At 40.4% G+C, this 26447-nt stretch overlaps 1 protein-coding gene across 1 annotated transcript in view; it reads right to left on the bottom strand.

Annotated features, from left to right (window-relative positions):
- The window catches only part of GLIS3 (GLIS family zinc finger 3), a 640530-nt gene that overhangs the window by 478977 nt on the left and 135106 nt on the right, over positions 1 to 26447 (bottom strand). Inside the window, exons 3-4 of the mRNA XM_075339832.1 lie at positions 19087 to 19294; positions 3844 to 4957 (exon numbers count right to left, since the gene is read on the bottom strand). Of these exons, the coding sequence (XP_075195947.1) occupies positions 3844 to 4957; positions 19087 to 19294 (1322 nt within the window). The remainder of the gene's footprint in view (positions 1 to 3843; positions 4958 to 19086; positions 19295 to 26447) is intronic.

The raw sequence follows: 26447 nt of genomic DNA, 5'->3' as shown, positions 1-26447 counted from the left end.
CTGGGCCCCCCACGCTAAAAACCACAGCCTGCAGCCACACCTGGAAATGGCACATTGTTTCTTAGTGCCATTTCCAGGTGCTTTACCGCTCATTCAGCGGCCCTGATGGTGGTGGCATGCTGGGTAATAAAGGAGTTAATACCAACTTTGTATTCTCAGCTGGTACTAAGTCCGAAATTCATGGTGTTATGCCAAATTAGACATGGCCACCATGAATTTCTAGTAAACAGTAAAAAAAAACACAACACAATTTTTTTTATTAGAAATAAAACTAAAAAAAAACATTTAGAGACTCCATCTTTACTATAAAAAAATCCTTAGTCTGATGTAGTCCACAGAGAGAGCAATGTCAGCTCTGCTTCATTGCTTTGTACAGACAAGCATCTTTGCAGAGCAAGAAGTAGACTGACACTGACAGTGACAGTCAAAGTTCAATCGCGTCCATGGCTAAACCATGGACTCATGTGAACCCTGGCATCACTGCAAACACGGCCGAAAAAAGCCGAAGACTGCTGAGTGACGAATTGTGCAGTGAATACCCCCAGAAGTTAATGATCGGACCCGGAAGCAGAAGCGGCCGGGAGATAATATGTCTGCAGGACGCGTCACAGGACCAGTAAGTATAATGACAATGTTTATTATTAACTATATTCTTTATTTTACAGCCTTCCCCACCCCATCCCATAATTGTAAAGTACAAGCTCGGAGTTTGGACGCAAGTTTGCGTTATCTCCGGCCCCGAACTCAAACTTTACAAAAAGCTTGGGTAAGTCTCCCGATCCCGAACATCGGGGAGTTCGCCCATCACTAATCCTAACTACTTACTCTGCAGTCAGGGAGTAAGATGAACATTCATGTATTTATGTCTATGGAGGAGTCAGGAGAGGGGAGTTACCTTACATGTATAGTTACTAATTATTAAGGGGGATTTAACATCCTCCTCTATACCAGTTATTGTAGTATAACAAAGTCGTAAAAGTTGTCACAAGTTGCATTTACTAAAATGTTTTTTAGCATCTAACATACACTCATGCAGAGATCTTTTGCTTAAGGGCTCGCTCACGAGCAATCGTGAGTGTAAAGGGAGTGTTACACGCAGTGATATCGCTAGCGATATCACTGGTGAAAGTACCCGCCCCCGTCGTTTGTGCATCACGGGCAAATCGCTGCCCGTGGCACACAAAATCGTTTGGATCCGTCACACGTACTTACCTGCCTAGCGACGTCGCTGTTGCCGGCAAACCGCCTCCTTTCTAAGGGGGCGGTTCGTGCGGCATCACAGCGACATCACTAAGCGGCCGCTCAATCGAAGCGGAGGGGCGGAGATGAGCGGCCGTAACATGCCGCCCACCTCCTTCCTTCCACATTGCCGGCGGCCGCAGGTAAGCTGCAGTTTGTCGTTCCCGAGGTGTCACATGTAGCGATGTGTGCTGCCTCGGGAACAACGAACAACCTGCGTGCTCAACAATCAACGATTTTTTAAAACGGAACGACGTGTCAACAATGGACGATAAGGTGAGTATTTTACACCGTTAACGGTCGTTCCTTGCTGTCACACGCAACGACGTCGCTAGCGAAGCTGGATGTGCGTCACGGAATCCGTAACCCCGGCGATATATTGTTAGATCCGTCGTTGCGTGTAACGGGGCCTTTATCCCATAAAAAAGGGATTGCATTCAGTCCAATGTTATTCAATGAGGCAGTGCAGATCTTTGGTTTTTTTCTCAGTTGTATTTGGTATGAGAAAAAATCGAAGCATTCAGCGATTTGCCTCTGAAATCGGTACAGTGCAAGAAAAGAAAGCTAATGTCATATGGAATATCAGTATTGCTTCTGAGTTTTATGGATACATTACAATTCTGTAAGATGGGAAAGTGTAAATGGTCATGTAAAAGATTAATATCTGCTAGTAAAAAAACAGATTGTATATGGACAGCACTCGGATGACGAGTGAGAAAAAAATCTTCCCACTTTTCTGGACAATTTTTGTATATGCTCATGTGATTCCAGCCTTAACAATCCAGAAGACATACTCATCATCTTATATACTGCTCTACATATTTTCTCATAATTATAAGTACAGTCTAAAAGTATCCTATTTCTATCTGAACATTTAAGTACGCACCTCTGTGAACCAATTAGTGCTTTTGGATAAATAGATTTTGGAAACATATCTTTGACATATCTTCTTTGACCCTTGAAATTAAAAACTGTCCTTTAAATAATGATTTCCCTGTACAGTTGAGAAGCCATTTGTACAAGTTCTATAATATCAATACCTGTAATCATATATCCAAGAATTAAGTATAGGAGATGAAGAGGCAGCTGATTTACACAGGGCATATGACTAATGGAGGCCTAAGGGCTTTTCTTTCACTTAAGTAGACACCAATACCATATAGGTCATTTGGCACATGCAGGGCCCTATTAAAGATTTTGCATTGGGATTCTATATTTATTTCAATAATGTCCACATATACCATCAAGGATTTCATCTCACCAAAGTTTGCATATGGGAATTCCATACTTAAACATAGCTGTCTCTTTCACTTTACTGCTATAAATTATTTCATGTACAGATATATAACCAAATAATATTTACGTGACTGAACTATCTATACAAATGTGAACACATTTCACAATATTAGGTAAACTCAATAATAGAAACTCCCATTATTAAGCATTTTTTCTGTTGTTCTTCCACATAACTGCACGTATTTACAGAATTTTCACACTAAATTTACAATGTATAATACATAATAGATTAATAATAATTAATTAATAATGAAGTCTGACAAATTATAAATCATTAATTAAGCCTTAATAGTTGAGCCTGTTCAAAGCTTAGAGACTTCCCGTCTGTTCTTTTAATGGCTCAGCCAACAGGCAGCTCTGTACTGTGCTCGGAATGGTGATGTCATGGGGAGTGTGGCCTGAGATCCTCGGCAAGGTTAGTGTGACTGGAGATGTGCGTAGACTCTACACAAAAGAAATCTTTTCACTTTGTAATTTTAGCCAGAAGGAACGGTGCTGGGCTTCAAGACTGCTAGATGACATTATAATACATGACTACTTAGTATAACTAATTGCTCCCTTACACTATAGGTGTCTCTAGATGGTGCTTTGTAGCTGGAGTGGGTGGACACTGATGAACGGAAAGGGTGTATGATGTAGTACAGATATCAATATACCTCTTGGAAAATGAAGTCAAAGGAAAAGATGGCATGAAGTTCAGCATGTAAACAACAAACCACAAGAAGGTCTGTATTGGGCTCAAAGGGAGCTAATAGTCAAAAACAGAGGTAATAGGGGAGAGTGAGTGTTGTTTTGGCATTTATTACATGCTTAGCCAAATAAATGTACTTTTTTTGCCCAAAAAATCCCTTTAAGAAGTTGTTGGCTTTTATATAAAAAAGGTGGAAAAATAGAATTATATTATTAATTATATTGTTAAGATTATGAATGGGCTGCAATAACAGATATAACACATGGACTTCTGTGGCACTGTTTGTAAAAAAAAAAAAAAAAAGTAGATCCTTTTTCCTAACCATAGAAAATTGCCCTTTAAAACATGGTGTGCTTGCTCATGCAGGAGCTGAGAACTTCTGCATATTCTACAGAGCAGTCGGTGGGGTTTCAGGACATGGGTCCCACCCATCTGCATTGTTTAGGGTACTGTGACATTTAAAAAGTATGTAAACTTTCAGCTACACTTTAATATGGACTTGAATAGACGACAATCCAACTGAGTAATGTTTGTAAGATCTGAATATACAGGCTTACAAGCTAAGCTGCATGCATGGATCTGAAATATTTGCTAATACATTATTTTATCAAACTTACCGTGCATTTGTTTGGTTTCTCTCCAGAGTGGACCCGCATGTGAATGAGAAGTTTATAACGAGCATTAAATGGCTTGTATCTTCGGGGACATCCTGCCCAGAAGCAAGCAAAGTCCTCCCCTTTCCGCTGATCTATATGAACCTTTTCTATGTGCCTTACAAGTTCCTCCTGTTGATCATATAAAGCACTGCAGTCAATCCACCTGCAGCAATGCTTACCATTAAAATCATCTATTTCTCCTTCTTCTTCTAGTAAAGGAACCTGTCCAGGAGGTGGAAGTGATAGCTGGTGGGACTGACTTAAAAGTTCATGTTGATGCATGTGTTGATGGACATGATAAGGCGGTGGTGGACCTTGGTGGGCAGGAGTTGCTGTGAGAGGAAGAGAAGACTGTGAAGTTATATCCATTGTGCCACCTGAATAATCATCCAACCTTTCACTTTTCAAGACCCCAATTGTTTGTGATTCATTTAGTCCAATGTTGTGTCGAACTACCATATTGTTCATGGCATTAGCTTGCAAACTGTTTTGTTCCAACTGCTGCATGCGTTGATATTCAGTAACATTCTCTGGAAGTGACACATTATCATTGATTGCTAGAAGACTTTTCTGGGAGTTTGATCCAGCACATGTTGGAGGAATACAGCTACCTCTGACTCCTAAAAAATGCCCATAAACTTCTGGTTGAGGTGAGATAGTTGCTGGGGAAGCTCTTGACCCATTTATGTAGGCAACTAGCGAGGTTGGTGATGTGCGTATAATAGTATTGAAGTCAATTCCTATACCATCAGATAAAGGAGATAAGGAAAGAGCTCTTTTCTTTGACCGTGCTGAATACGATCTTGGAGAAGAATGTCTTGGACTAGGATAGGGAGAAGAGTTATTTTCCATGCCAAACAGATATGAGGGCAATGAATTTGAGACACTGTTATTTGACATAGAAGTTCCAGGAAGGATGCTTAGTAGATCTCCAGGTTCACTACTGTTTTGAGATCCATGGTTAGAAGCATGAACTCTATATCCATGGGACCATTCCTGTTTAACACTCATTGTAGAATGACTCTCTGTTAGGCTTAAAGTCGTGGAGGCAAGTGATTCACGTGACATAAGAGATCTAGGTGAAGGAAAAAATAGGAAATATATTACATAGATTGACAAAGATAAATTCGCCAAGCATAATTATAAAAGTATACTTTCTAAAAAGACTCGTTATTGTTTGAGCTCTGTCACATGTGGAAGTGTTTGTTTCCCATGGATCACAATACATAGTAAATTAGGAAAAGTGGCAGCGGAAACAATGTGTGCTTGCTTACCTATAAATCTCTATCAATTAATCAGTCATGTTAAATAAATTATAACTATACAAACAACCATAGTGTTAATTTAACAAAAGCCTTATATTTTTTGGCACGACTGTTTTGTAATTTGATCTCGATAAATAAGATGTGTTTTAACGCCTTAGTCACCTGGCCTTAATGACCTGCCAATTTGTTTTTGTTTTGCCTCTCTTTCTGGCAGCCATATTTTTTTTTCATTGACTTTGCTTTATTTTTGTAGAGTTGTTTTTTGATATATGTATAGTGTATTAAATTAACATTTTTTGTTTAGTTTTTTTTTTAGTTTTTCTTTCTGTTTACTGGCACCGAAGAAATGGCAGAGCTCATCTAGGTTTATTAGGACTGCTATGCACTGATCAAGTGAACATTAAATGTCAATGCTTCTATTTACTTAATCCCTTCACATTATCTGCCATACATGGTACAGTACCACTGGAGGTGGATTCCCAAAATCCGCCAGACGGTGATACAATTGTGCTAGCTCACGTGTGACGCCGGAGAGATCATCAGTGGCAGTCAGCTACGTACCACAGCTGATACCCTGCTGTGCTAACACCTATTGTGGCCGTTTAACCCCTCTAATGTTGCAGTTAATAGTGACAGAGACATTGATTCGCATAGCAAAGGGAGGAAGCTCCCTCTCTGCTCCGATCAGCACAACATAATTGCTATCACATTGTACAGATGGTCTCCACAGTGACTCCTGGCCAAATGATGACCAAAGAGTCACCAAGAAATGGAGGTTTGTGAGATCCTGCCTTGAGTAGGACCTGATACGCCTCCTGCCTTTGTGCCAGTCACTGATGTAATGCCCTTCAATGTAAAAACATTGTAGAGCATTAGATCAGCAATCAGGTCTGGGAAAGTTGATGTCCCATCCTGGGACTAGGTAAAAAAAAAATAAAAAAATTGTAAAGATATTCTAAAAAATAAAAAAAAGGACAAAAAAATGAAAAAAATATTAAAACAATAAATACAAAATTTTAAAAAATAAACAAATAAAATACACATATTATCATTACGTTCAGAATGACCCACTCTATAAAACTGTCACTCTAGTTAACTCATTAAGTGAATACCGTAAACATAAGTGGCAAAAAAGATGCTTTTGCATCATCCCACCAGAAAAAAAGTGAAATAAAATGCAAACGGTTACATATAAATAAGAATGGTACTGCTGAATATATGATCTTGTCCCGCAAAAACTAAGCTCCCACTCTGTAGAAAAATAAAAAAGTTATAGCTCTCAGAATATAGTGATGCAAGGACAATTATTTTTTCTATAAAATAGTTTTATTGTAAAAGTGGCAAACCATAAAAAATATATAAATTTGGTATTGCTGTAATTGTACTGACATGAAGAATAAAGCTGTGTTATTAGTTTTAGTACACAGTGAGTGGCATAAATAAAACTAAAACAATTAATTAACTTCAGTATATGTTCATTCTGCCTCTCAAAAACCACAATAGAAGGCGATTAAAAAAGACTATATGCTCAAAAATGGTACCAATAAAAGAGTTAACTCACCACCTAAAAAATACCCTCACATAACTCTGTCACCAGAAATACAGAATATTTATAGATCTCAAAAATATAAATCTGGAATCGCTGCAATAAAAGCCAACTAAAACTAATAAAGCAGTTTAATCACTTATACCACTTGGTGAAGGCCGTAAAAAATGAATAAAGCAATTGTTGACTTCATATTGATTTGTTCATTCCTCCTCTCAAATATCAAAGTGAGGCTCGGCTCATATTTATTCTGCGATCTACGCTGAGCGCTTACATCGAGGTTTACATGTAAGTCTCTGAAATACATGATTCAGACAGAAGATTCCCTGTAATGAGGCAGATGGAGTCACCTTGGACTCAGGTCTGTGCTATGATCCGGTGGTGCCTGCCTTTTCAGTGGTGTATAAAAGCGCGGCCGCTCACAGTTTTGTGAACTTCTGAAAAGGACACTGCTGAATAGAAGCCAGACAGAGTCTAGGGTAATTTTGCTGCCTAATTATGTCATCTGAATTCTGTCATTTGGAGATTTCGATGGAAACCCAGATGTAACTTCTCAACATAGAGCATGGGCTAAATGTGATCTAAAATTTTATGTAAATGTACCCAATAAAAGCTTCAACTTAATCCACAAAAAAACCTAATCCTCTTTCTGGTGGGTCATCTGTAAAAAGAAATATAGGGGGGATGTGTACCGACCCGTAGGCTCGGCTGTGACCGCCGAGCCGCTCGGATCTGTGCTCATACGGTGGGTGGTGGCTCGAGCCTTTCACGGACCCGGGGGTCACGTCACTCTGCAAGGGAGTTGGCGCTACACGCAGGGACTTAACGGGGAAGTTCCACGGCCGGGGCCGCGGTGGTTTGGGATGTAAGTTCGTGACGCCACCCACGGGTTGTGGTGAATAGATGGACTCCACCGCTGCCGTTAACTAGGCCTCCCGTGGACGGTGTTGTGCTGCTTGGTGTTGACCCCTCCGTGGGTAGGGATGTGATGGTCCCGGGGGCCCGGGGGAGGTGCTGAGGCGTGGGAGCTGGCGCGTGCTGGGTGCTGATGCGGTGCGGTGCGCGGCCCGAAGTCACTGGTGTACTCACTATGACACAATACACTGGAGTCTCTGGTAAACCAAACGGGGTGATGAATGGGGCCCGCAGCCGGCTGCAGCTTCTCCCAGAATAGGTTGGTGGTTTCTGCCTTTCTCCTGCACCTCCTTGTATGAATGTTTGACTGCTATGCCTAAACAATGGTAGTCCGCTCCCTGACTGGTATATGCCATAGGAACCCGTTTGCCCACAGATGCTGGCCCTTTGGGTCTCTATGCCTTGGCGGTGGCTTTACCCTGTATGATTGGGCTGTTGTCTTCTAACAGGTCTTGTGTGGGATAGGTCCTTAAGTCCAGTCCTCAATCAGTTGATTTAACTCAACTTTGTACTGGGTCTGAGTACCTCTCCTGGTGCTCCGGTTTCCAATCGGTTCCCCGGTTCAATACCGGCGGGCCACCGCCCAACCCCGGTCCCTATGGTTCCAATGGCTGTAATCCCAGCTCCTGCAGGCAGCCACCACCATCTGCCTCCTTGCCAAAGGTGACTGGGCTCCAACCCAGCCACCGTAGTAGTCTGTTGTCAGGCCTGGTCACAGGTCTGCCCTTGAACTCGTCCTCACTCCTTCACTGTCAAGGCTACTCTCAAGACTCGTCTGAACTTGTCTGAACTTGTGTCTTTCCCGCCTCCAGGCCTGTGAACTCCTCGATGGGCGGAGCCCACCACCTGGCTCCGCCCCCCTTGGTATGGACATCAAACCTGGAGGGTGGTGACAAGGGTTTCTTGGTTGGCTGCTGTCACCTACTCGGGGAGGGGGTGGTGTGTGTGTGTGACTACCTGGGACGAACTGACTAGTCCAGGGCGTCACACATCCATGTTACTAGTAGCACAAAGGCTCTGAAAAATGGTACGTCTCCCCCTCAAAAAGGAACTCCAGCAAAATTTGTACGCGCAAATGAAAATGTCCCTATCCCTTCTGTGCCCTACAGTGCACCTAAACCACATGTAGCGTCCATATGTTTGGCATTTCTGTAGTGAGAAAGCCCACGTAATTTATGGCATGTATATCTCCAGAAGCACAAGCTGGGCACAATATATAGGCGCTAAAACCTACTAGGCACTACAATGTACTGGATACTACAATGGCAGATTTGCAATTTTCACTCAGCAATATCCATTGCTGCTTGTTGCTGGAAAACACTATTGGAGTCAAAATCATTGCTACATCTGTAAACAAATTCCTAGAGCGGTGAAATTTCCAAAATGGTGTAACTTGAGTTAGGATTCTGCACTTCTCACACTTAGGTGCTCTGTATATGGAGTCTGCAAACTATTGTACCAAAATTTATACTCCAAAAATCAAATAGTGCTCCTTCCCTCCTGAATCTCACCGGGTAGCTAAACAGTACTGACATATTGCCACATTCAGCAGAAATTGTGTGACAAATTTTAGTGCAATGTACCCTTTTTCCTGTGTGAAAATGTAAAATATGTGGATAAAACATTTTGTTGGTAAAAATATATTCATTTTTTTTATTCACAATTCAAAGCACCTGTGGTGTCAATATAATTACTGTACCCCAAGATGAATTTATTGTGGTGTGTGGTTTGTAAGATGGGGTCACTTGTGGGGGATTTCCACTATTTAGGCACATCAGGGGCATTGCAAATGCAACATGGTATCCATTATCAATTCCCACCACTTTTGTGTTCCAAAAGTCAAATTGCACTCGTTACTTTTAGTTACCTGCGCCCAAACAGTAGTTTTCAACCCCATATGAGGTATCGACATACTCAAAAGAAATTGCGCTACAAATTGTGCAGTCCATTTTCTTCTGTTACATTTATGAAAATGGCAAACTTGGGGCTAAAAGAACATTTTTGTGCGAATAATGTATTTTCTATTTTTATGGCTTAACATCATAGAATTCAAAGTGCTCAACACCCCTCTAGATAAATTCCTTGAGAGGTCTATTTTCCAAAATGGGGTCACTTATGGGGGGTTTGCAATATCTAGGCACATCATGGCCTCTTCAAACACGATATAGCATCCGATATGTACTCCAGACAATTTTGAGTCCCAAAAGTCAAATGGTGCACTTTCCCTTCCAGGGCTTCTGCTGTTATGGCACGTTAAAGGCTCTGCCAATGCTACATTGCACTCTCAAACCAATCCGCCAAAATCTGAAGTTGAATATGGCTCTCCTTCCTTTTTGAGCTTTATAGCATGCCTCATAAGTAGTTTTTGTTCACATATTGGGTATTGGCGTACTCAGGAGAAACTTCACAACAAACTAAATTATTTGTTTTCTTCAATTACCTCTTTTGAAAATGAATAACGTGGGTCCAAAGCAACATTTGGAAATAACTTGTGGGTGATTTCCACTGATTAGGCACATCAGGGACTCTACAAACAGAACATGGTGTACGATATTGATTCTAGATGATTTTGCATTCCAAAAGTCAAATGGTACTCCTTCCCTTCGGAGCAATGTCGTGCCCCCAAGCAGTGGTTTTTCACCACATATGGGGTATCGGCATATTTAGGAGAAATTGCACAAAAAATTGCATTCTATTTTCTTTCTATTATTTTGCACATTTTCTCCTGCTACCCTTGTAACAAAATTGGCGCTAAAGTAACATTTTTTTGGGGAAAAAGCAAAATTATTATTTTTTCCTTCCACATTGTGAATTGTTAGAAAACTTCTTGAGGGATGCCATTTTCAAAATAGTGTACATTTTGGTTATTTTCTGTCACATTTTCCCCTCAAAGTCATTTCAAATGTTATGCGTTCCCTAAAAAATTAGTTTTGTAAAGTTCGTTGGAAAAATGAGGCATTGCTGATAAATTTTAACCCCTATCTTCATGATAGAAAATAAATTATGGTATGTTGCTGATGTAAACTAGACATGTGGAAAATGTTATTTATTAACAATTTTATATGACATAACTCTGGTTTAAAGACATAAAAATTCAAAGTTTGTAAAATGAAAAATTTTCAACATTTTTGCCAAATTAACGATATTTTCAAAAATAAACACAAAAATATCATCCTAAGTTTACCATTACCATGATGTACAATATGTAATGAAAAAACAATCTCAGAATCACTGGATACAGTTGAAACGTAACCTCACGAAGTGAAACTGATCATAATTAGAAATGAACAGACCCGAACAGTAAAGTTTGGTGCTTGTACCGAGCACAGACTCGGGTGATTTACATATTCTGACTACTCGAACATGTATGCTCTGCTCGGGTATGCTTGGTGCTCAGCCTAGTGCTAGCTGCATGCCGTGTTTAAATGCCTCACAGTGGGGGGAAAAACAGCATTATCAGATGTAGTGCATACAAAAAAAAAAGTCCTGCCCTCCCATACCCGGAAGTGCTCTGTTTATGGTTGGCTGTACATGGGCGGAGAGCCAAACTGCTCAATCAGTGAATTTCAATGAGGTTCAGGTCAAGCATGGGTCCAGAACTGAACTTTATATAAATTTCAGCTGAAACCACCGAACCCAAACTTCAGTGCCCCTATTATCACTATTCATAATTGAAAGAAATTGGCCTGGTCAGGAAGGTGAAAACAGTTAGGGCTAAGGAGTTAATAGCGGTAACTATTCTCTATATAGCTGGCAGAAGAGAAGATAGAATGAGTAATTAAACCACTTCTGTCTTTTCCCCAGTCCTGGGTGTGACTTAAGGTGGTGTCACACACAGCGACAACGACGTCGCTGCTACGTCACCATTTTCTGTGACGTTGCAGCGACATCCCGTCGCTGTCGCTGTGTGTGACATCCAGCAACGAGCTGGCCCCTGCTGTGAGGTCGCCGCTCGTTGCTGAATGTCCAGCTTCATTTTTTGGTCGTCGCTCTCCCGCTGTAACGCACACATCGCTGTGTGTGACAGCGAGAGAGCGACGAAATGAAGCGAGCAGGGAGCAGGAGCCGGCATCTGGCAGCTGCGGTAAGCTGTAACCACTGTAAACATCGGGTAACCAAGGTGGTTACCCGATATTTACCTTCGTTACCAGCCTCCGCCGCTCTCACGCTGCCAGCGCTGGCTCCTGCTCTCTGCACATGTAGCTGCAGTACACATCGTGTAATTAACCCGATGTGTACTGTAGCTAGGAGAGCAAGGAGCCAGCGCTAAGCAGTGTGCGCGGCTCCCTGCTCTCTGCATATGTAGCTGCAGTACACATCGTGTAATTAACCCGATGTGTACTGTAGCTAGGAGAGCAGGGAGCCAGCGCTCAGTGTGCGCGGCTCCCTGCTCTCTGCACATGTTGCAGCACAGCGACGCGTGTCGTTATGATCGCTGCTTCGGCTGCTGTGTTTGACAGCTAAGCAGCGATCATAACAGCGACTTACAAGGTCGCTGCTACGTCACAGAAAATGGTGACATAACAGCGACGTCGTTGTCGCTGCCGTTTAGTGTGACCCCAGCTTTACAGCTGAGAACTGTACCTGTTGTTGTTAAATTGCAGGGTGCTTTAACCCAGTGGCATTAATTTATAGTGGCCAGGGGTTAAATCCTAGGACCAAGTAATTTAAATTAATGGCACTTGGATGTTATTGGATGAATGTTACAGTTTCCTTAGGTGATCAGAAAAAATGACTTAATAATGGTTTCAATAAAAGAAATAATACTCAAAGGGTAGCAAAATACAGCTATGGTGTCAAGAATTTCTAGGTTGAGTTTAAGGTAGCGCCAATCTCCTTATCAAGGATTCAAACGTATGCAACTGCATGATAATGTATAAGTAGTGAGGAATTAAATAAAAAAACACCATGAAAAAGACCGCACGCAAATCTAGACCACATTTTTTATGTAATGGATTTTCAGTTGTGACATTCTGTCTTTTCTATATTGCTCTATTTCTCTGCAAAGACAACTATTTTAAAGGTCTATTTCCACAGAAATGGTTGGTCATTACAAAGAGATAAAGAGTATAAATAAATTATAAAAAGAGATAGCTTTCTACAAGTCTGCTCATGTTAACGTTGTGTTCACATGAACACATGATCTAGTGTGTCATAAGATTGAACATACTGTATCTATAAGACTTCACCTGATGGATTCCAAAAGAGTGTACACTACTAATAAAATGTTAGGGATATTTGGCTTTTGAGTAAAATTTATGTAAAATTTAATTTCATGCTACAGTGATATTTTATCATGAAAGCAGGGCATTTAAGTAGAAGCATGCAATGGTGATTTCCTCATCTCAAACAATTTATTGAAACAAAAGAAAAGAATAGTGGTCAGTATACCTCCCTAAAAATGTCAATGTATCAAGAACTTGTCATGTGGCATTGAGCATCAATTACAGCTTGACAACAATGTTTCTAGCTTTTCAGAACTTGAGTTATTGTCTCCTGGAGACATGGCATCCCACTTTTCCTGAAGGGCAGCCCTCAGGTCATTGAGTTTCTCGAGTACAGAGTTACAAGCTTCTACACAGCAAATCAACTGATCCCATAGGTTTTCTATGAGATTCAGGTGTGAAGAAAGTGTTGGTCACTCCATTTGAGGTACCCCAGTCTCCAGCAGCCTAATGATGCTACCTCAATGAGCTTCATCATTGTCATCCATGAAGATGAAATTATGCCTGTGTTGTTCAAGCAGAGGCACAATGACTGAACTAATGATGTTTTTAGGCAGTAGGGGCTTGTAACTATATCATTCCAAAAGTGTATGGCAGTTATAATTTGACTAGACACAGCTGCCCACACTGCAACACCACTACCACCAAAGGCTTGTCTGGTGACAACAGTGGCTGATGCATAGCCTTCGCATCTCCAGCATTGATGGCGGTCATCATTTTTGCTCAGCATGACTTGACTTTCATTAGCAAACAGCACTGAGGCCCACTGGTCACTCATCCATTATAACTGCTCTCTGACCCATGCAAAACGATAATGTCTGTGCTTGGTAGTGTGGCCAGGTATCTTTTCAAGTCATCTAGCATGCAGACCACGCTAATGTAAATGGTTTTGAATGGTCTGAGGTGACACTTGAGGGCTTCTCCCCTCCTTTAAATGTGCTTGGAGTTGTTTGGCATTCATCATCCGGTTCTGAAAGGCATTGTTCACAATAAAGCAGTCAGTAGTGTGGGATATGGTCAATGTGCATTTCTATGCCTTTCTGTAACTGTTCCAGTCTCTCTGTATCTCTGTTGCAATCTAGTGATGACACTGAGATTCTCTAAGCTCTGATGACACTGAGATTCTCTAAGCTCAGTGGCCACTTCTGCCTGAGAACATCCTGCTTGAAGCCTCGCAATTGCAAGGTACTATTGATCAATTGAATCAAAATATGAACATCACAATGAGGAGGAGAGTTAAAATACCAATTCTAATTGAACCACAAAATGTATTGGGCGTTTCATGGATCAAATATCTGTTGTGAATTTTGATGTTAAGCGCCTTGTTGGAGAACAGCAAGTTGTGCAAAAAGTATTGAAACAGTTAGACACGTGCATTCAAAAATTTAGAGGTCACATTAGGTTCACATGAAAATGTTAGAGTGCATTTTAGGACAATCCTGAAATTTTACTTGAAAGCCAATTATCCCTAACATTTTGTGAGTATCGTATATACAGCAGGGTGCTATGCACTGACATACCTCTTACTTTATGGAATATCATAGTGAAGTACAATATTCCAAGCAGAGGTATACTCTGAAAAAAAATTGCAGTACCAAATATACATCCGGAAATATTTTGACCCTTACGTGTAATACAATATTAGACCTCAGCCACACTCACGTGGAAATCACGCACGTGTCACGAGACACGTATTTTCCCTGCATGTTGCGTGTGGTAAGTATGTGTCTCCGGTACGTGCAGTCCACGTGTGTTCTCCGTGTGTTATCCGCGATAACACACGGACAACCGGTAATTTGCATACTCACGTGGTCCTTGCTGCTGTCCAGGGCTCTGATCTTCGGCTCCAGCCCCGCCCACTCCTCGCTGATGCTGCTTCCTGCTGAGTGGAGGGGCGGAGATTAGAGCCCGTGACAGCACGCCCACCTCCATAACATGCTCATAATTAGCACCGGCCGGCAGCAACTGTTTGGAGCGGAAGATTCTGCAGGGCTGGTGGAGGTTATTATGTGTTTTTTTTTATTTAAAATAATGACACGTGTTTCTCCGGCACGTGTCACACGAGACTGCATCCATACTACATCTGTGTGGTACGGGTGCCGGCCGTGTGACACCTGTGCTGCCGGAGAAAACGTGGACATGTCGGCATGAGGAACACACGGACACACGTAAGTACGGAGCGGACACACATTCCGTTCCAAAATACTTACGTGTGTTCAAACCATTATGAAATCATATGTCCACGTGTGTACGTGCCTCCGGTACGTGAAAAAACTGCCAAACATGCACCGGAGGCATGAACGTGTGACAGAGGCCTTAGGCAGTGTGAACAGAGCTTTAATTGCATTTCAGAAGCTTTTAATTCATTAATTCAATTTTCAACAATCATCAGTGATTCATTTGTCATTCAAACTGTTTATATGCTGGTTTGCAGATGTAAAGTCTAGTAACAGGTAACATAAAGATTGTTTCAACACTGAGTTACCATGGAACTCTAGTCAAAACTGAGAACTTGTCAGGTATATTACCCTTCCTTTGGAAAATGTCTCTTACTAAAGCGCTGTTCTTTCCTATGCCAAACACAATAACTTTTCATTCTTGCTGGATTTCAATAGAAATGATTATGGCTGGCAGTTTGGGAAATAAAAAGTTAAGGCTGGACATAATAATAAGATTTTTGTTCAGTAGATTAGTGAAATTATGTCTACTATACTAAAATCTATTTGCCTAAACTGATATTTATCCTACTGGTAAAAACCTTTCTTGTTCATAGGATTCTAAGGAAAATTCATATTGTTACAACACTGTACTCACATACAGTGAGATCGCTGCAGCCAATATACAGATGACGGACCTGTTCTGTTACACTCTGTAACTAATCACATCAGATTTCAGTGGCACAAGGAACAGCTGATCGCCAGGAGTGTCGTACCCCGACTGAATTGATATTGATGACCTGTCCTAAAGATAGGACATCAATATAAAAGTACAGGACAAACCCTTTAAGTGCTTTTTAAATCACTATAAGAAAATGCTAAAGGTTTCCAGAGATGTATAATTTTCCTCTATTGATTTAAAATTATTGATATCATCATTATTTGAGATTAAATAAAAGAATATCAGGACATGGAAAAAAAAAACCCTTTCAGGTGTTTTTGCTATATTAATGAACATAGCAAATCTTTTAATACCACAATATGTTGTAGTCAAATTATTTCCAATCTGTTATACAATAATAGCACAAAACAATATGGTGCTTTTTAATCAGCTGAACTAGGCAAGTCTTAAAACAACAACAGTGAAAGCAACATATTCATGTCAGTGATAGGTTTATATTTTTATATGGCTTTTCTCAGGAAAGTACCTTTAGGACAATGTGGCATATGTTAGATTGTCACAACATGCCTTTTACTAACATAGTGCAGCTTAGGCCATTAATAAAGAATAACGTACTGATTCTTCTTTATGCCTTGTAGATTATTGTATTAGCAAAAGCGCCAATTTAGTCATTATTGCACCTGAATTTGTCAAGTTTTTAATGTTTTGTGTTTTTTGTGCCTTATGAGTAAGCCTGTTTTTTTATGTTCAGCAATGTGGAAGGGGTTAGGCATTTCCATATGTTTTTGCCTGATTCAAAAAGTTACAAAACTTGTGACAAATGTATTCAGATTCCCCTTTCCAGAGTGATTTTATGTTTATTATATATTTTAGCATATCACTGCACCAATTGCAAAATGTGTGCATTTTTTGTGCTAAAAACTTGGAAAAAAAGTTAAAGAAAAAAATAACCATGTTTGACCTTGCACAAAATGTATGCACCGCATGCACTATTTTAAGCAATTTGACCCAAAAAATGGCATTGAATATCACAAGTCAAATAAGGAAAGTTTCTAAAAAAAAAATGCAAATGATATCTACTTTTCTTGTGATGCTTTGAAGTGAAGTCTCATCACTTTGATTTGCTGTGCTCTAAATCCTGATAAATCCTGATAAAGTAATAAATCAATGACAGAGCTGCTATGCCTTTACACTACCAGTGTAATCCTATATGATTACAGCTTTATATTCCAGATATTCAAAGTATTCCATGTGATGTGAGGGTTTTTTTCTGCTTGTGATAGGTTTCTCCCTGTAAATTCCTGGAAGCAGGAGGCAGGGGGAACAAGTTAAAGCTGGATTATATGAAAAAAACAACCCAGGAGATTCTGCAAATAGAACTCACTAATTGTATAGACAGTGTGATACAGAGAAGTTTTATAATTGCAGCTAAATATTGTAAAACAAATCGACTATTATCTCACTTCTCATAAAAAGAAAATGTATCTTCTGTTTTATGGACAAAAACAGAGAAACAAATGGGAAGAACAGGGTGAATGGGGTCTAAGGCTATATGCGCACGCTGCAGTTTTTGTTGCTTTTTTGTCACTTTTTTGGTGCAGTTTTGTTGTCAGAAAGTTCTCACTTTTGACTTCCCGGCAAAGTCTATGAGAAGTCAGATTTGCTGTGCGCATATTACATTTTTTTGTCTGCAGTTTGTCACAAACATCTGACAAAAAAAAGGTAATTCTTCTTGCATTTTTGTCACACTTTCTATACTGACAAAAACATGAAATCAGAATTGCCAAAAACAAGATGAAAATGCACCAAAAAAGCATAAAAAAGCACAAATAATAACAAGCATTTTTTTTTACATTTCCAGGCACTCTGTAACAAGGTGCAGTTTTGGTTGCAGTTTTGGTTGCAGTTCAACTGCAGCGTGCGCATGTAGCCTTAGGACTCATGCGCACGTTGCGTACTTACATGCATTTACGCTGCATATTGCACTGCAGCATAAATGCATGCGTCCTGCGTTCCCTGCACAATCTATGTAGATTGTGCATGAGACGTGCGCACGTTGCTTTTTTGAACGCAGCAATTTGGGTGCTAAACTTTTGACCCAAATCCATGCGTTCAGAAAAGCAGCATGTCAATTATTTATGCGTTCTGGATGCAGCTCCCACTCTGTCTATGTTGGGGGCAGCAGCCATAGCGCATGAAATTGGCTTTTTTTTAACAAAAATACTGCATTCATTACACAGTGTTTCTGCAGCGATTTGAAGCGCACATGCGCTGTCAAATCACTGCAGAATATTATCAAGTTACGTGCGCATGAGCCCTAAGGCTATGTGCACACGTACATGCTGAAATTTCTGCAGCGATTTGTCAGCACATGTGCCCTTCAATTCGCTGCAGAAACACTGCGTAATGGATGCAGTGTTTCAGCAGAATAGATGCCAATTTCATGCGCTCAGGATGCTGTCTCTCCCATAGACAGAGTGGAAGCTGCATCCTAAACGCCCGAAAGAAGTGACATGCTGAGTTTTTGAACGCATGTATTTGGATCAAAATTTCAGCATCAAAATTGCTGCGTTCAAAAAAGCATTGTGCGCAAGGATTATGCACAATCTCACAATCTTCATAGATTGTGCAGGGGACGTAGGACGCATGCATTTACGCTGCAGTGCTAGACGCAGTGTAAATGCATGTCAGTACGCACACATGCGCACGAGCCCTTAGAGCTTATTGTAGAGATTTGGTAGGTGATTATGATAACATCACCAGATAGTTCACAAGAAGTCAATTACTGACTTTCTATCTACACATGATGTAGAGCATCATGAAACAGCTGTTCATAATTTATAGTTCCAAATGTATAGATATAACTGAACTGGGAAGAAAAATTACACAATTAGAATATTGCAGGTGGGTAAACATATGTGCAAATACATTTGAGAAAGTCTTATTAAAGACTTAAAAGTTAATGAAAACAGTAATAGAGGTTGGTTCAATACTACAATTCTCCAAAAAATTATTATGGAGTGGACAGTTTATGAGAGATCCCAATTTTTGGCCAAAACTGCTGAGACAGAAGACATTTACAATAAGACTAGAGATGAGGGAGCACTACCATGCTCAGGTGCTCGGTTCTCATAATGAGCAGTTGGATGCTCGGATGGATGTGACTCGAGTATAATAGAAGTCAGTAGGGAACTCAGGCATTTTTCCAAAATATTTCCCTGAAAAATGCTCTCATTCTCCACTGACTTCCATTATACTTGGCTACTTGAGTCACGACCATCAATTGCCTGTTACGAGTAACAAGCACCCAAGCATGGTGGTGTTCACTCATCACTAATTAAGACCGATTTTACACATATCTTTACATACAAAAAAAACAACAATGTAGTAAGTTAAGGAGTAGTAAGTTGAGGACCTTGTATCAGATGGAGGTATAGCTAAATGCTGAAGGTTCAGATTCCTTTGTAAGCTGTGGCTGATCTGATGGCATGCTGTCGCTGCTTGATTTGCTGGAGGGGATATTGGACCCAGTCTCTGAACCATCATGGGACTGCTTGTGACCATAAGATTGTTGCAGTTGACTTTTCCTTGTGGTTTGTTTTGCTGACCAAAAGCAACATTTCCTGTAAACATAGAGAGCAAATTAAAGCTGGGGTCGCCAAATAATTATATATGTATATTAGTATGATAAAAATACCAAGTTTGCACAACACAGGTGTTTACTTAAAACTGCCCAATAGAACAGAAGAAATGTTCATAGACCTTTATCAGAAGACATGACAACTCCTTTAAGTAATGTATTTCTTGATATCAAGATATATAAACACAATGCACTGAACCACACAGAAGACGGGGTTGCTTCAAGAATAAACCAGTTTTTATTTTTTATCTCAAAAACGCATCCAAAAATCAGAGACATATTTTTTATAGATACACTGCAAAATTATAAAGAATCATAAAAATCATGTTATGAATGCAACTCAGAATTCAAATTATGTGCATTTAATCACTAAAGCAGGGGTCCACAGCATTTTTTGGTGCAAGGTTCACATTGTCATACTAAACCAATAGCAAGGGGAACGTACATGAATGCATGACCAAAACCACCATGATTACATCAGTACATCACCAGAAGCACATGTTAAGTATTTGAAGAGTATTTGGAGAGTTTCCGCCATCAAAAAAATCAGTATAGACATACACTAATTTAAACTAAGTTTCTGGTGCGAAACTGAAGAAATCCTCTTTATAAAAATACTCAAAACTTAGAGATTTGACATTACGTTTTCACATAGCCATGAAGCACGTTATGGATTGCTACATGTGTACAAGATCAGAACCAACCAGTACATGTATACAACACCAAGCATGGTGCAGTGATAAACTGCAATGTCAGGTCAACCGCAAATACAATGGTATCGCTTGAACCTACAATTCCAAGTATGTCCTTAATAATGGTAGGGAGATGCTGGGAGTTGTTGTTACCAGCCATCATCAGACAGCCGACCATAAGGAACCTCAGTATTGTCTCACAGTATCACAAATAAACATTTACACCCAGGTATCTTATAGACACACTAAGTATGGAGAACAGAAAGAGGAGAAAAGAACTGCCTGACGACTTGAGAATCCAAATTGTGAAAAAATATCAACAATCTCAAAGATACAAGTCCATCTCCAGAGATGTTGATGTTCCTTTGTCCATGGTGCACAACATAATCAAGATGTTTACAGCCTATGATACTGCAGCTAACCTCTTTGAACATGGACGGAAGAGAAAAACTGATTAAAGGTTGCAGGATAATCCAGATAGTGGATAAACAGCCCCAATCAAGTTCCAAAGAAATTCAAGCTGTCCTGCAGGTTCAGAGTGCATCAATGTCAGGGTGAACTATCTGTTGACACTTGAATTAAATGAAATGCTTGTTAAGCACGATCATATTCTAACACGGGTAAAAAAGTAAAAAAGTAATATAACCTATCTCACTGCAGTAGTACCTGCACCATGCTGGTTCCTGTAAAGACTAGTATCCCTAGCTGCACAACACCCTAATAGTTCTTGCACAGACTGGATTATCGCTAGCTGCACAACTAAAAATCCATAACTCGGACCTGTCTGTCTGAAAGACCGTTGAGTTGTATCCTGAGCCTTCTGAGGAATCAAAGGGGAAATTAGAGCCCTTAGATTCGGGGCTGGAACTCCTTAGCAGTAATCCACATAGAAATATAGCCAACAGGGCGGCAACTGTAACCACACCCCCAGGACTGACTGACAGCCGTCTCTGTACTGATGCTATGCTGAGTTGGCTGTCAGTCTCTGTTGTGGGCATGGTTACAGCCGCAACTCATTATGCAATGAACAGCGATAGAGACAGAGACACACATGGATAGAGACAGAGACACACATAGATAGACAGACCGAGACAGACAGACAGAGACAAACTCACAGAGACAGACACACAGAGACACACACCGAGACACACAGAGAGACACACAGAGACAGACAGAGACAAACAGAGACAGACAGAGACAAACAGACAGAGACTGGGAGAGAGACAGAGAGACAGTTACTATCCTGGGCAATGCCCGGTACTACAGCTAGTGAGATATAAAAATGATGTAGGCTTTTTTCCTGCCCCATTTAAAAATAAAATCCTGGTGGACCCAGTTTCTTGTTTAAAAAAATAAATTAATAAAAAGTCAGTAATAACAGTAAGCAAAAAGATACATTCATTTTAAAGATACTTTGTTTTAAACCTCTACAATAAATAGTACAGTCACTGCCTTGAGGGTAAGACAAGTGTAGGGGGAGTCACCTACTCATGGATACCCCATACTCATTATTATGTGTCTGTAGTATACAAATAGTCACTCCTATTAGCTAATTGGTGACAAAATGTTGTTTATTCAGCTATTAGGAGTACAGACCCTAAAGACCTGAAGCTGTAATATGCTGCCCCTATATTATAACAGCTAATGGTGATAATACAATACACAGAAGGGAGCAATAGGAAAAACTGTTCCCAACATATTGCAATTTTACTAGCCTAAAGTTAGCTAAAAAACCTTGGCCAATTAGTTTTATTGCATTTCCTATACTAACTACATCTCATACATAATTGTGCCTCAATGGTAACAAATGAACTCATTACTCAAAAGAGTCTTGTTTAGATGCAAACTTGTTTTTTGTTCTAAGGAAGCCTTTGCAATCACACTACGTCGATATGGTTCATATTTCCATAAATAACCCTATACCCAGCTTTACGCCCCAATTATTCTCTAACAAGGGATATAATAGACCATATGGAATCCAATGCTATTAAAGCAATTCACATGAAGCAATCATTAGAGCCCTGCTAAAACACAAAGGAGTCTTTGCAATGCAATTTCTTCTCTGTTATAGCAACTGGGCACCTTTTCCTTTCTATGGCAACTGTGCATATCAAAACAAACAAGATTTTCCAAAACGTAAGAGTACATGGTAATGGATTCTTAGCGTCTGAGGATCATTACACTTTAGTTAATTTTTTACACGCCAGTTACAAGCGATTACTCTGGGCCAGACAAAAACATGCCGGAACTCCCTTCCATAAGTTATGGGTGAAGGGCTTGGTTAGATGAGTATACATTGATTTCTAATTCATAGAAAAAAAGAACATTATTGGCATTGCACTCAAATGTGTTTCCAATCATATAATTGCTAGGGCTTGTAGATTTGGAACAAAAAATGGTAGTGCTCTGCATTCTATAAACAAAGTCACAAGCAAAAACATGTCTCTCACTAAATGGTACAAAAAAATATTTCATTTTTCAATCCAATATATCCAAACACATTCGCAGGAGAGAAAAGCAAGGTGTATATAGAGCCACGGCCGCTATATGTCATTCTGATTAGTGATGGGCGGACCCGGACTGTAAAAGTCCAGATCCGCGCTGTTTCAAAAGTACCCGGGTGCCGGACCTGGGCCCGGAGTTCTCAGGGAACTCCGGCTAATGATCCAGATCCGGAAACTTGGGAAATAAAAAAAAAATAAAGGAAAAATAAAGCAAGCCGGGCTGCTTACTCTTATTCTGCTTTCCCTGCCCATTGGCAGTCTCTGATTAGTTGCAGTCAGATGCGCCCCAGCATGTGTGTCAGTGTCTGACTGCTTGCGATACTTGTCTGCGGGTCACTATCGTAGTATAAAAATAAATAAATTGTCGTAGGATCCCCCCGTATTATGATACCCAGCACAGATAAAGCATACAGCTCCAGGCTGCATCCCCCCACATCTTAGCTATCAAAATAAGAACCGCATGCAGCTCTTTTCTTTTTTAGGATTAGTTAAATAAATCATTTGAAAAGACGGTGTGTGGTCTCCCCTAGTTTTGATACTGACCCATGATAATGTGACAGCTGTGAGCTGGTTTTGTCTGGCTGGGGAGACCACTGGCCGGTGTCCTGTTAGATATCCAGGATCAATTCTGGGCCAGAACCCTTTGGGGTCTTTTTTAAGTCCGTTTAGTCATGCAAATTCCAAATATCTGTGAGTTTGCCCATCTACTTCAGATGCTTTTAATAACTCGTCTTATATTGATTTCTATCAGGCCAGTGGCAGGTGATCATATATTTAGTCTGAATGCGATCTGACAAAACATCGGATTGCATTCAGACCAATGTTAGTCTATGGGACCGCTCACATATCAGATTTTTTCCCCAGTGTTTGTCAAAGGAAAAATAGGTGCAGATCCAAGTTTGATCAAATATTTGGATTGCACTCGGCAATACAAGTCAGTGAGTGCATGGGAAACATCGGATTGAACTCGGAGGACATCTGATTTCCGTGGACTCACAGAATGGAGAAATTTTGCTCTCAATCTTCTCAAAACACACACAGTGTGATTTGATTTTCTCATCCAAAAGAATCTGATCACACTAAGCTGACACATGGATTACACTTTGATCAGTGTCATAAGCATAATTGTCCCAATTCTCTTGGAAAGATTATCCACAGCCTCTGCCCCTGCCATTATATACTGTATGTTTTAATTTTATTCCTCCAGTCCAGAAGGATCGAGTGGGCAGAGTGCTTACCTAAAGCATAATACAGAAAGTTCTCATGTTTTTAATGTTCAAAAGATTGTCTATTTTGTATAGTTGATTTTGTTAGAAGGGTCCTCAAAAAGCTGATTAGATGATGTGCTGCTGCATGAACACCTATTGTTCAGAATCTGTTAGGGAACATGGCAGTGTAAGTTTGATGCCTGTTCAGTGCCACCACAAGGAAAATAAAGTATTACATATGGCTCATTGAAATCAGAAAGACTGTGTAATGTGGGATTAGTCAATTACCTCTGGTGCAGCTTTGTCATAACTCCGTGAGTATGGCATCCTCACTAGCAGTATGTGAAATTACATCAATGTCTCCATGGAGCTGGAAACCAATACTAGCCTGATGTTGTGACTGCAGAAAAGATGTAGATGCTCTTGGGCATTCCTACGTTCCTCCAATCCAACAGTGAGATGAAGGCACATCACGTGAGAGAGAAAAATAATTCCAAAATGTGAGCCTATAAAGACTCAGCAAAAATGTTTGCAAAACATTCAAAGATGTTTCTATAGGACCTCAATACTTTCTATAGCTTTACTCTTGATTGGCCAGCATTTCATCATCAAAATTGATCTCATTTTTAAAACCGCATCTACCAACCTCCAATAAGCCTACATGAATCTACTGTGGATGTGTGCATCAAGTATCAGAAACTCCCTATATACCCCTATGCACATCACTAACGAATATTCGTGCATTTTACATCATTACATCTGGGCTGAATTCCATTTTCCTTTTGTAACAGTTATAAGAATATATTTGCATTGTGAACAATTACTTTATTAGCGAAGAACTCCAATTGGTTCTTTTTATCTGTGTATGACACAGAAGCCCAATGATGCGAATGGACGAGTGTGCATGTCTGTGTGTGTGGTGGAGCATAAAATGTATGGACTTTGGTGGTATATACTGTATATGTGTGAAGACATCTAGGTGTGTGTATGTGCTCTGTATACATGTGTGTGTGCTATGTGGTGAGTAAACATATGTTTGTGTGTTCTCGGTGGTGTATACTGTGTCTGTGCAATATATGTATACATATGTGTGTGTGCTCAGTGCATACATGCAGGCGTGTAACATGTGTGTGTAATATGCATCATGTATGTGTTAACATATGTGTGTATGCTTGGTGTTTACATGCGTGTGCTTTTACACTGTTTGTGTCACATACTGTGGGTATATAGCATCCACATTTATAAATCTCGGCATTGCAGATGAGAGATCATAGGTATAAACATGTTGGCAATCACTCACCAAATGAGGAAAATGCTGCTCATTCATCTGATGATTGCATTGTTTATGGCAGAATATAACTCCTTGTTCTCAGCAGCACATTGCCTGATGCAGACTGCAGATGTGCTGCTGATAACATGATACTGTAAGGAACAGATTGATCTATTAGTAATTTTTAAGTGCCCACCAGTCTTCCTCATTCTAGGTAAAGAGGCCATAAAGAAGCACCAAAGGATACAATATTGTCAATCACATTCATTTAACAGTCTGAACTCAGTATATGTAAAGGCAACCTAAATGGTTGAGTGTGATAGGTGAACATAGAGGCCCTATTTTAATGTTTGCCCAGTGCCCCACTTTGTCTAAAACCAGCCCTGGGTACCGATCCAGGGAAATTATATTTAGAACCATGAACACCATGTAGTGCAGAGTCAAGAGGATGAAAGCTTATCAGTGCACAGTTCAAAAGTCTGGATATCTAATAATATGGGACTGCATTAGTGCCTATGATAAAGGTAGCTTACACATATTGAAAGGCACTATGTTAAGCATTATATAGAGGTTTTATAACATTTGACACCATCCATACTTCATCTATTTAAGGGGAAGCCTTACATATTTTCAGCCAAACAATGCTAAACCACATACTGCATCCATCACAACATGATTTTGCATAAGAGTTTGGGTGATGAACTGGCCGCCTACAGTCCACACCTTTCATTAATAGAAAACATTTGATGTATTATGAAACGAAAAATGCGGCAAAGAAGATCCAGGGCTTTTGATCAGTTAGAATCCTACATCAGAAAAGAATGGAACAACATTTCTATGAAGAATAAAATCCGGCTCAACAAACTTCTGATTACTTTATTCTTTAAACTGCAGTACAGACAGCACATGTCATGTCCCCTTGTAGTGCAAAACAACGTGTTTCAGATGTCAAGCATGCTTAGTCAAGTTTCATTACATGACTAAGGGGTACTTTGCACACTACGATATCGCAGGTGCGATGTCGGTGGGGTCAAATTGAAAGTGACGCACATCCAGTGTCGCTTTCGACATCGTAGTGTGTGAATCCTTTTTACTTCGATTAACGAGTGCAAAAGCGTCGTAATCGTATCATCTGTGTAGCGTCGGTCATTTCCATAATTTCGGAAGGACCCATGTTACGATGTTGTTCCTCGTTCCTGCGGCAGCACATCGCTGTGTGTGAAGCCGCAGGAGCGAGGAACCTCTCCTACCTGCCTCAACCGGCAATGCGGAAGGAAGGAGGTGGGCGGGATGCTTACGTCCCGCTCATCTCCGCCCCTCCGCTTCTATTGGCCGCCTGCCGTGTGACGTCGCTGTGACACTGCACGACCCGCCCCCTTAGAAAGGAGGCGGGTCGCCGGCAAGAGCGACGTCGCAGGGCAGGTGAGTGCATGTGAAGCTGCCGTAGCGATAATGTTCGCTA

This window comes from Anomaloglossus baeobatrachus, chromosome 1 (assembly GCF_048569485.1).
Source record: "Anomaloglossus baeobatrachus isolate aAnoBae1 chromosome 1, aAnoBae1.hap1, whole genome shotgun sequence".
Classification (NCBI taxonomy): Eukaryota; Metazoa; Chordata; class Amphibia; order Anura; family Aromobatidae; genus Anomaloglossus; species Anomaloglossus baeobatrachus.
The sequence above is the reverse complement of the archived record's forward strand: the minus strand, read 5'-3'. Positions and strand labels throughout refer to the sequence as shown.